At 50.5% G+C, this 10,383-nt stretch overlaps 5 protein-coding genes across 7 annotated transcripts, besides 1 other annotated feature; 2 read left to right on the top strand and 3 right to left on the bottom strand.

Moving 5' to 3' along the window:
• Nucleotides 1–33: 33 nt before the first annotated feature.
• On the top strand, nucleotides 34–807 carry CG13884 (uncharacterized protein). The gene has a single exon (NM_138191.3). The coding sequence runs from the start codon at nucleotides 149–151 to the stop codon at nucleotides 638–640; it is 492 nt and encodes a 163-aa protein (NP_612035.1). The 5' UTR covers nucleotides 34–148; the 3' UTR covers nucleotides 641–807.
• CG1233 (uncharacterized protein) lies at nucleotides 790–4,999 on the bottom strand. Of its 2 annotated transcripts, NM_138190.2 has the most exons (4): nucleotides 4,772–4,999; nucleotides 4,130–4,718; nucleotides 1,568–4,044; nucleotides 790–1,506 (listed from the first exon to the last, which is right to left on the bottom strand). In NM_138190.2, exons 1-4 carry the CDS (start codon nucleotides 4,811–4,813, stop codon nucleotides 1,225–1,227), a joined length of 3,390 nt encoding a protein of 1,129 aa, NP_612034.1. In that variant the 5' UTR covers nucleotides 4,814–4,999; the 3' UTR covers nucleotides 790–1,224. The 2 variants fall into 2 exon arrangements, with proteins under 2 accessions (NP_612034.1, NP_728528.1); NM_167833.2 differs by having other exon boundaries at nucleotides 4,130–4,999.
• Nucleotides 5,000–5,087: 88 nt separating this feature from the next.
• On the top strand, nucleotides 5,088–8,620 carry Cdc5 (Cell division cycle 5). Of its 2 annotated transcripts, none has more exons than NM_138189.3 (4): nucleotides 5,088–5,387; nucleotides 5,457–5,722; nucleotides 5,782–7,226; nucleotides 7,286–8,620. In NM_138189.3, exons 1-4 carry the CDS (start codon nucleotides 5,343–5,345, stop codon nucleotides 7,972–7,974), a joined length of 2,445 nt encoding a protein of 814 aa, NP_612033.1. In that variant the 5' UTR covers nucleotides 5,088–5,342; the 3' UTR covers nucleotides 7,975–8,620. The 2 variants fall into 2 exon arrangements, with proteins under 2 accessions (NP_612033.1, NP_001163313.1); NM_001169842.2 differs by having other exon boundaries at nucleotides 5,215–5,387.
• Nucleotides 7,985–8,490, bottom strand: Roc1b (Regulator of cullins 1b). Its single transcript, NM_144356.3, has one exon. It carries the CDS (start codon nucleotides 8,438–8,440, stop codon nucleotides 8,072–8,074), a length of 369 nt encoding a protein of 122 aa, NP_652613.1. The 5' UTR covers nucleotides 8,441–8,490; the 3' UTR covers nucleotides 7,985–8,071.
• A 92-nt stretch (nucleotides 8,621–8,712) lies between the features above and the next one.
• Nucleotides 8,713–8,820: a mobile genetic element.
• CG1231 (uncharacterized protein) lies at nucleotides 8,807–10,049 on the bottom strand (the record flags this gene model as incomplete). Its single annotated transcript, NM_138188.1, has 1 exon — nucleotides 8,807–10,049. One exon carries the CDS (start codon nucleotides 10,047–10,049, stop codon nucleotides 9,012–9,014), a length of 1,038 nt encoding a protein of 345 aa, NP_612032.1. The 3' UTR covers nucleotides 8,807–9,011.
• Between the last annotated feature and the right edge of the window lie 334 nt (nucleotides 10,050–10,383).

Raw genomic sequence — 10,383 nt, 5'->3', positions numbered from 1 at the left:
TACCAAAGTAGGCGAAAGGAAAAGTTTCAAAACATCTGCCCAACGAGATGGACACTTACCAAATTTCGCTAGCTTTCATCGGCCTCTGAATTTTACCCAATCCTTAAGTCAAATATCCAATCAAGTTTACCGTAAAGCCTTGCCCAACATGAGTATCGACGTCGTGATGCAGCTGCTCTACGGAACGTCGCTTCTGACTACAATCATGGTGGCTCCTTTGGCCACGCTTGACTTGGACGTGGACAAAAAATACCAAAGCACCGCAAAAGACCGCTATTTGGAAGTTATGCTCTACGCGGCCGTTTCACTCGTGCTGACCGCCATGGCGTTAATGCACAGCCTGGTGACGTCGCCGCGTTGGCGGAAGCAGAATTCAGCGAAGATTTTCCTGGCTATGCTTCCCTGGATGCTAGTGTGCTGCATTCATTTTCTGATGAACGTGATGCTGCAGCTCAACGCGATTTTCAACATGGCGACAGAGACGCGCCAAAAGGCTTTGATCTACGCCCTGGGCTTCTATTGCCCCATCTTTGGTTTGGCCCTGGAACAGATGCTCCACTGGAACGTCGTTTTCCATTTGATGACCGACGGGATAATAACAAGCATCTCTAACACCCAACAGCCGTTAGGGAAATTCTAAGTTGGCAGACCGATTTCACTAATTTACAACCTATAGCTCAATTTGTAGTAACTTACGCGTTTATGCTACATAAGATAGATTCATCTTTTGAGCATTGATTTACAATAGGCACCCACACACTTCCACATTTTGATAAGAGGTTTGAGATTAAATGTATGTGTAAATGTATTTCTGTTCTGAGCATGCTGTGTATATAGAAAGGAATGAAACTGGAGTTCAATTAATAAAGCCTTCCCCAATTAACCTTTATATACATACTTATGTAAAGCAACAGGTCCTTAAAATTGTAGGGCAAACATATACAGAAAAAGAAAAACGTAAAAGTCAAAAGAATTATCTTCGGAGAATTCCGAAGTCTTGGATTGCACAGTCTTCAGTTGAAAAGATCCAATCCATCAACATTATCATCCTTCCAAAGGAATCAAGCATCTGAATTGGAGTTTTCCCCCTTACTGTGACTTCCTGCGTACTTAACACTAATAACATTGGTACAGTTTTGGTATAAAACTCGATTAAAACTAAGCGGCACTTTGTTCTCGCGCAATCTATCTTCTAAAATATGTACAGAAGGGAGGAACTCGTCCCTAGGAAGCCTGCAGGATATTCTCTTGAGCCTTGATCACCTCCGTAGCCACTTTTGTACTGGAATGAGCGAGCACCAAATTGCTCTCCACCTTGATCTGTGATTGTTTCTCCACCGGAACATCACCCTGGGATGACGCTAAAGTTTGATTGTGATTTCCGGCGTCATGCTTGGCCTGGTGAACCTGCAACAGACCTTGATTGATGCTGGTGAAGTTGCACTGGTTGCATTTGTAAATGATTGTGGACAGCTCCTGTTCAGGATGGCGGGTCTGAAGGTGTATCTGTCCACGGAGAGCAAGACTATTAGAAACTTGACTAATTATTAATAGAAATCTATCGAACCCGAAAGGCGGTGCTCTGGATGGCTCGGAAGTCGCAGTGCGGGCAGGAGTAGCGTTTACTCTCCTTGTGCGTGGCTAGGTGGCGGCGATAGGCATTGTGATCGCTGGTCTCATGATCACAGGTGTCGCAGCGGAAACGTTTATGCTCCTGATGGCTCCGAAGATGAAGTCTCAGGCTGCTCTTAGAACCAAAACGGCGCTGGCACTCGGGGCATTCCAGCTGTTCGTTTCGCTCTTTGCATAGGTGCTCCCTTAGGGTTTTCTTCTGCTTGAAGGCGGCGCCGCAATCTTCGCAGCGATGCATTACAACGGGATTACCTTCTGGTCCCACGGAAATCTGCTCGTTCGACTGCTTTCCCATGCCCAATCCTTGAGTGCGATGCAAGCGACGGTGATTCTTCAATTGCTTGGTGTTCTTAAATCCCTTGCCACACTGCTCGCACTTATAGTTTCGCTCCTCCGAGTGGATCTTAGCGTGGGTGTTCACGAGACGCGAATAGATGGGCGTCTTAAAGCTGCACAGCTGGCAGGAGTACAGCTCCATGTCGATTTGGTGGGTCCGCCAGAGATGCGTATGCAGACAGTTCCAATTGCTAAAGTTGCTGGACTTGCATTCCGGGCACACAACGGGTTGGTTTGAGCTGAGGGATCCATTGTGGCATCTGCCGTGATACTCCAAAGTTACGGGTGATTTGAAACGGAACATACAGCCCTCCACAAGGCACTTGCCTCCCTCTGGCACTTGATTTGGGCCCAGAGAGAGTTTTCTTTTGGAAGCTGCTCCACCAGAGTGCTTCGCTCCGTAGGGACGGCCCCTGACCGAGGTGCCGCCTCCAAGAAGCGGTGGGTCCACGGCGGCGGGAAGAAGATTATTGGCCACATAGATGCGGGCTGGCTTTTCGATAGCAGCATTCATCTCGGCTGCCAAGGGAACCAGCGGCGGAACCGGCAAACTACCTAAGGCTGCACTTTGAGCAACAGAGGCTGTCCCTTCCGAAGATGTTACCGGTACTAGAGGTGGCACTGTCCCTCGTCCTCCCGCTGCAGTTCCTTCTTCTGCGTTTTGTGTGTCCTCCGGTGGTGCGGCGTACAAATGCGAAAAATCCTTGACTAGCAGATCCACTGCATTGTGAGACAAACCATCGAGTGGGGGAGCATTAGCCACTTCACTGGGTGTAGGCAGAACGAGTCCAGCTTCTGGTACAGCATCTTCCATCCACGGCCAGCACTCCAGATCCTCAGGTAGGTCATAGCCATCCTCGCTAGGCCAACTTTCACTAATAGACGGCTGAAATTCGCCAAGCGTTTCCGTTGGTCCCTTGAGCTGTGAAGTTACTTCCATTGGCTGCTGCTGCACGGGCGGAAGCTCCATCATGGTCATTGCCATCGGTTCTAGATTGGGCACGATTAAGTGCTCCACCTCGGTGCGATTCATTAGGTTTAGTTCGTCCACAGTGCGCAGGTGCAAGGTGCCCCTCTGCGGTGCTTTCAAAATGTCCACGTTTTTGATGAAGATCTTTTGCTTGGTCGTAATGGGAGCCGTAGGTGGCATGTAGTGCTCCAGCTGGACAGGTTGTGGTTCCATCATTGTCAGTGGATCATTCAGAGGAGGTGGCGGAGTTGCCTCTTCCGAAACAAAATCCACACCAAAATCAAGGTCCAAAGCACTAAAACGTGTGTTTTCCACATGGGCGGCAGGTGCTCCATTGCCATTCAGCACAGAATCAAAGGGAAATGCCTCGGAACACATCTGTGCGAGCGGGGCGAGGCTGGGCTCGAATCCTGGAAGCTGACACGTGGGCGTTAGTAGTGTCTCCGACTGGAAGACATCACCATCTGCTCCTCCTACAACCAGGCCACTTTGTCCTGGCTCTGCTGCCGACGGCATGGTGCTATTGAATCCCAGACCGGGCAGAGCAGATGGCAAAACCATCGGTTCCTTGAGGATGTCTACATTGCGGATATAAATCTTCGGCTGGCGCGGCTTCTCCGGCTCCCCGACAACATCAGGAACTTCAGGGAGACTATTGTCCGTATTGACCGAATGGTTCTGCAGCTGGAAGTCGAACGGCAGCAAAGCGGTCTCCCTGAGCACGTCCACGCTCTTGATGGAGATCTTCTGGATGGGCTTTGGCGGCGGAGCTGGTAAATTCGCAGCAGGTGCTGTTGGCATTGTCTGTTCGGTCGGCGATGCACCTACAGCCACACCTTCCAGCAGATCAAGAATGTTAGCGGCGGACCCGCTATCCGGCATTAAGGGCGGGAAATCCGGGAGTGGCTCCCTTAGGCAATCTACGCTTTTTATAAAGATGCGGCTCTTGGGTCGATTTTGGCTCTGCGACATCTGAGTCTGCTTTTTAGTTTGTGCTTCAGTGACTTTTCTGCCCATAAGCGCAAGTGTCTCACTGTCCTCCATTTGATGGTCCAAGCTGAGGTGCAAGCTGAGCGCATCGCTGGTGTAGAAAATGTTTGAGCAGCCTGTCGAAAAACACGTGAAAAGTGAATGCAAATATGATGAAGCATTCCAGCAGAGCACTCATATTGAAGGCGCACTATGCCTCACCTGGACACTGTTTCCTGTGCTGCTCCATATAGCAGTTGCCCTGACTAAGGTGTTGCTGAAGACGCATCTGGCAGAGGCTTAAGAATGGACAATTAGGACAGCGCAGGATAAGAGGCGGACCCTCCTGAATGATTGCCTTGCCCTCCACGCTGGCGCAGCTGGAATTTCGAGTTGGTGGCGTTGGCGTGGCATTCAGGCGATCCTTGGCTGCCGCTTCCGCAAGTTCCGACTTGATTAGTTCCTCCGACTTAATTTCCGCTGTACGCCTGCGGAAGGCATTGCGGTAGCTTTTCTCTGGTTGCTGCAAGTCGGTGGTGTGGATCTGGACAAAGGGAATGCCCTGATTGGGCTGGGACTCCACCGCCACCTCAGTAGGTGATCGATTCCCGCCATCGGCCAGCCACAAAGTAGTTCCAGAAGGGGTGGTGTTTGCAGCAGACGCGGAGGCAGATCCGGATCCCGATCCGATGACCAGCTCTTCGTCAAAGAATCCCCCGAAGTTGGAGTCCTGCTCCAAGGAGTGAACCGGCGTGGAAAGCGACAGGTCTTGGTGCGGATGTGTAGGATGCGGATGCGACAACGGGAGCAGCTGGAAGACACACGGCGTGTTTTTCTGGCCAGAGGTACTCGCTGGTTGCTCACCTGGTTGCCGCCGTAATATCCCGGATAGGTCGCATCGCTCATCGTGGGTGCCTTCCTTGGTCCAGTTGATTCCCGGTGCCGGATTCCGGTTGCCGGTTGCCGGTTTTCCGCTTCCTGGGCACACGCCTCTTAATTCCGCATCACAAAAATTGGCATTACGCAGAAAAAAAACTTTTCATCACAAAATAACTGATAGCGAACAGCTGTTGCTGTACACAGTGTGGCAGCGGTGTTTGCACAACTATATTCGGTCACACTGTCGCGTTATGTTATGTCGTGTGTATAGGCCCTTTATTAAATTGAATAATTTAAGTTACCAATATTAAGACCGAAGTTAAATCAAACGGTATACGAAGACTAAATACAATATAATGAAATTTTTTTGTACTAAGCTAGAATAGTTTAACTAGAGGTTCTATAAATATACCAAAACGTGCTGGAGATATCGCTGTTATCGAAGACTAACCATCGCTAGCGGCTACTGCAAAAAAAAGAGCGGAGTTTCGTGGACTCGAGTGAAAATTGTGAAAATCCATTGTATACGCGACAGAAAGCAACATAAGGCCCCAGAATGCCGCGAATAATGATCAAGGGCGGCGTGTGGCGCAACACGGAGGTAATTATCCCAATAGTCTATCGGTTAACCACACATGGCTTACATTGGCTACCGATTTCATTTTCCCAGGATGAAATCCTCAAAGCTGCGGTTATGAAATATGGCAAGAACCAGTGGAGTCGAATTGCCTCCCTCCTGCACAGAAAGTCCGCCAAGCAGTGCAAGGCCAGGTGGTACGAGTGGCTGGATCCCAGCATCAAGAAGACCGAGTGGTCCCGTGAGGAGGACGAGAAACTGCTCCACTTGGCCAAGCTGATGCCGACGCAGTGGCGCACCATAGCCCCGATCATCGGACGGACGGCAGCCCAGTGCCTGGAGCGCTATGAGTACTTGCTGTGAGTCCAACGCACAACATACTAAGTAGAAAATTTCTGATCCCTTTCCTGCCGTACAGAGACCAAGCCCAACGCAAAGAGGATGGCGAGGACACGATGGATGATCCTCGCAAGTTGAAGCCCGGAGAGATTGACCCCAATCCAGAGACCAAGCCGGCGCGGCCCGATCCCAAGGACATGGACGAGGACGAGCTGGAAATGCTGTCCGAGGCACGCGCCCGCTTGGCCAACACGCAAGGCAAGAAAGCCAAGCGCAAGGCTCGCGAAAAGCAACTGGAGGAAGCCCGCCGCCTGGCCACTCTCCAAAAGCGGCGCGAACTTCGTGCCGCCGGAATTGGCAGCGGAAATCGCAAGCGGATCAAGGGAATAGACTACAACGCCGAGATTCCCTTCGAAAAGCGACCTGCCCACGGATTCTACGACACTTCCGAGGAACACTTGCAGAAAAATGAACCCGACTTCAACAAGATGCGGCAGCAGGACCTAGATGGAGAACTCCGCTCAGAGAAGGAGGAACGCGAACGCAAGCGGGACAAGCAGAAGCTGAAGCAGCGCAAAGAGAATGAAGTGCCCACCGCAATGCTGCAAAACATGGAGCCCGAGCGGAAGCGCTCCAAACTAGTCCTGCCTACGCCGCAGATTTCCGACATGGAACTACAGCAGGTAGTCAAGCTGGGACGCGCCAGTGAGATGGCAAAGGAAATTGCCGGTGAGAGCGGCATAGAGACGACGGATGCTTTGCTAGCCGACTACTCCATTACACCCCAGGTAGCAGCCACTCCACGTACTCCGGCTCCGTACACCGATCGCATCATGCAGGAGGCCCAAAACATGATGGCCCTCACCCACACAGAGACGCCACTCAAAGGTGGCCTGAACACACCGCTGCACGAGTCAGACTTCTCCGGCGTGCTGCCCAAGGCGGCCTCCATCGCCACGCCTAACACAGTGATTGCCACGCCGTTTAGAACCCAACGCGAGGGCGGAGCAGCCACTCCCGGCGGATTCCAAACGCCCTCCTCCGGAGCCCTAGTTCCCGTAAAGGGGGCAGGAGGGGCTACGGGTGTCGTCAATACACCTGCCTACGTGAGGGACAAGCTAAGCATCAATCCTGAGGAGAGTATGGGCGTCACCGAGACCCCAGCACATTACAAAAACTACCAAAAGCAACTAAAGTCTACACTGCGTGACGGTCTCTCCACGCTGCCCGCTCCACGGAATGACTATGAGATCGTGGTGCCTGAGCAGGAGGAAAGCGAACGCATTGAGACCAACTCAGAACCCGCCGTCGAGGATCAGGCGGATGTCGACGCCAGGTTATTGGCTGAACAAGAGGCGCGCCGAAAGCGAGAGCTAGAGAAGCGCTCCCAGGTTATTCAGCGTAGTCTCCCGCGACCAACTGAAGTGAACACCAAGATTCTGCGACCGCAGTCCGAGAAACAGAACCTTACGGAACAGCAGCAGGCCGAAGAGCTGATTAAACACGAAATGATCACCATGCAGCGTGAGTAAACCCAACGTTTCCATTTTAACCCAAGTAACTAACGTCCTTTTTCTTGGCAGTGTACGACTCGGTCAAGGATCCCGTGCCTGGTCAATCGCAGCACAAGTTGGAACAGCTACAAAGCTACTTTAAGGCCAATCCCTACGAGGACATCTCGCAGCAAGAGTTGGCGAAGGCCAAGCAAATGCTCACCGAGGAAATGGAGGTGGTGAAGGAGCGCATGGCGCATGGCGAACTGCCCCTAGACGTTTATGCCCAGGTGTGGCAGGAGTGCCTCGGCCAGGTTCTTTACCTACCCTCCCAACATCGCTACACACGCGCCAATTTGGCCAGCAAGAAGGATCGATTAGAGTCTGCCGAGAAACGGCTGGAGACAAATCGCCGCCACATGGCCAAGGAAGCCAAGCGCTGCGGCAAGATCGAGAAGAAGCTGAAGATTCTCACCGGCGGCTACCAGGCGCGCGCCCAGGTGCTGATTAAGCAGCTTCAGGACACGTACGGCCAGATTGAGCAGAACTCTGTCTCACTCTCGACATTCCGCTTTTTGGGCGAACAGGAGGCCATCGCTGTGCCGCGACGCCTGGAATCGCTGCAAGAGGACGTGCGTCGCCAGATGGACCGCGAGAAGGAGCTGCAGCAAAAGTACGCTAGCTTAGTGGAGGAGCGCGATTCGCTTTACTCTCAAATCGAACATATAACTGGCGTCAGGCCCACGGCCCAGCAACTCCTGCCCGACCAGGAAGCGTAAACCTTCTTTTGGAACCCAAGTCCGTTCTTATTTAATTACAGTAATTACATGCCAGCAAACAGCTATCACCACCTAATATCCCGATCCATATTCCTCGCTAGCGGCCGTACTTCTGGTAGACCCACTCCTTGTTGTCCAGCGGACAGACCAGGCGCGTTTTCAACCAGCGCGCGATGCAGTGGTAATGGAATGCGTGGTTGCACTCGCCCCAAGCCACAGTGCACTCGTCTTGGTTTGCATTCGGGTCCGCCTGGCACTCGATGCACAGGTTCATGATGTGGTTACGGCAGATGGCACAGTTGTCCACTGCTACGTCCCATCCCCACATGGCGTGCGCAACCCATTTCTTCACCACAAAGCGCTCCGTCCTGGCCTGGACAGCTCCTCCACTACAGGATGGCTCTTCGTCATTGAAGTCCATGTCGTGGAAGTCCTCCGTCTCCTCAACCTCTATCTCCTCGGCCATGGTGTGAAATTACGAATTTTTTTTCTTTTTCAAAATACAACACTTATTTTCGTATTCGAATTTGATTTGAACTATTTTAAATTCCATTTGTTTTTGGCCTGACAGTTAATAAAAAAAAGTTGACCACTACCGATTTATCTACGAAATAACAACGGCGAATAATTTTAAAAATAAATGCAGAAAAGAAATTAAACCTTGTGATCATATTAAGTGGGGCTCAAGAAAGCTTATCATCGGTAAACCACTTTTGAATCCCTAAATTTAGACAATTTTTTTAAACAAGAAAGAATGTTATAGTCGAATTTCTCGACTATCAGATACCAGATAGTGGGAGTGAGTTTGAGAGAGAAATTTCAAAATTATCTTGGCATATCGATAGAAATTTGTATTCCTTTTAACGAGTTTAATATACCCCTCTATGAGTAATGGGTATGATAACAAATTACGGTTTTTATAATGCCTTTCTTAAACAAAATAGCTGTTTCCCAAACTCGAATGTCATTATTATTAAGGAAGCTTTACTGCTAACGGGAAGTCATGGCTTAGGCTTAGGGTATATCAAATAAATTCTTTACACGTTCTTCTCAGTTTGGGAAAGGTTTTTTACCCTCTTCAGGTGCTTCTTGCCAATAAAGTGCTGTTGCAAGGTGCTCTCATGGTTCATCATCATGTTGCAGGGCTGGCAGTAGTACTGACCCATTGGAGTGCGATACAAGGCCAGTTCCGCGGCATCTAATTTCTCCGTTTCAGGGATCGGCGCCTCCGAATGATTCTGATCCTGCCGGGAGGTCCTCCAGTTCTTTTGGTGCCTGGCTCCAGCCAAGTGGGCCTGCATTTGTGCAGCAGAGGTGACCACTATTTTACACAGGTGGCAGGTGCGCTCATTATCGTCAGACTTGATCACGCTGTTCTCTGATATTAATACGTCCGTAGGGGAATCTTTGGTTAAACTTTCCGGCTTGCGGAACAGACTCCCTATGCCGTAACGACCAACAGATGTATCACAGTGCCTGGCTCCGGAGGGCTTCGCGACGCCCTGCTCCACACGCTTGTGCTTCCGACCTAAATAGTGCTGGCGGGCGTGCATAGAGGAGGTAAGGTCCAGATTGCACAGCTCGCAGTGAAAGGCGTTTGGGCCGGTTGGTCCTTGCTTGGCCAGCCGCTTCACTGGAGGCGCCTCCAGACCCACCTCCGTGTAGTTCTTGGCCAGCCAGGCGCTGATGTGTCGGTCGTGGGCCTTCGATTCGTAGTGATCCCGGGCGCGCTTCCTCGAGGTCATCTGCACCTTACACAGCTGACAGTTCAGTGGTCCAATAAGCCTGTTCAACTCCTCCGGATAGCTCTCGTCGCGTCCGGGAAACAAGGCCAAATCGCCGTTAGCCTTCAACGAATCCTCCTCCATGCACTTAGCCTTCCGTTTCATGTTCGTCCTGATTGACCCATTATCTTTCTTGTCCGTTCGCTTACCAGGTGCCACCAACCTGTTACTGGTCGAAATTTCTGCGTCTGGATGAGATTCGATACAGGCACTATCCACACGAATTTTGGGGGTCTCTCCCGGTGCAAGGTGCGGAATGTGGAAACCTCTAAGGGATCCGGGGCAACTCATCTCGCGACTAAAATCTATAAGCCAATGCAAAGCTAAAGATGGTCCAAGGGATCAGACGCATGCGTCAAACACTCCCAACCTTCAAATAACTTTCGTTAGATTCTTATATTCGCTCGATAATATTTGTTATGCTATTTAAAAAGTCGTATAATAATAGTAATTCAATAAACAATCAAGTCTACTTATTTTCCAAAAGTTCATAAATTTTCGTACAAGTAAACGTGTAACGATATTTTATAGTTTTTAAATATTTCATCTCTAGGCAAAGTCAATTTTTTGGCGCCAACCTCGGCAGATATTTTGGAAAAATGTACGAAATTAATTATTAACACAC

Source organism: Drosophila melanogaster, chromosome 3L (genome assembly GCF_000001215.4).
Source record: "Drosophila melanogaster chromosome 3L".
NCBI lineage: Eukaryota > Metazoa > Arthropoda > Insecta > Diptera > Drosophilidae > Drosophila > Drosophila melanogaster.
The sequence above is the reverse complement of the archived record's forward strand: the minus strand, read 5'-3'. Positions and strand labels throughout refer to the sequence as shown.

Bases quoted from the DNA above. Each gene is read 5' to 3' on its own strand.
- CG13884 (NM_138191.3), top strand. From the start codon at position 149: ATGAGTATCGACGTCGTGATGCAGCTGCTCTACGGAACGTCGCTTCTG.
- CG1233 (NM_138190.2), bottom strand. From the start codon at position 4,813: ATGAGCGATGCGACCTATCCGGGATATTACGGCGGCAACCAG. The intron at 4,719-4,771 runs GTGAGCAACCAG...TGTGTCTTCCAG, and splicing joins GATATTACGGCGGCAACCAG to CTGCTCCCGTTGTCGCATCC. The intron at 1,507-1,567 runs GTTCGATAGATT...CTCCGTGGACAG, and splicing joins TCCAGAGCACCGCCTTTCGG to ATACACCTTCAGACCCGCCA.
- Cdc5 (NM_138189.3), top strand. From the start codon at position 5,343: ATGCCGCGAATAATGATCAAGGGCGGCGTGTGGCGCAACACGGAG. The intron at 5,388-5,456 runs GTAATTATCCCA...TCATTTTCCCAG, and splicing joins GCGTGTGGCGCAACACGGAG to GATGAAATCCTCAAAGCTGC. The intron at 7,227-7,285 runs GTGAGTAAACCC...TTTTCTTGGCAG, and splicing joins CGAAATGATCACCATGCAGC to TGTACGACTCGGTCAAGGAT.
- Roc1b (NM_144356.3), bottom strand. From the start codon at position 8,440: ATGGCCGAGGAGATAGAGGTTGAGGAGACGGAGGACTTCCACGACATG.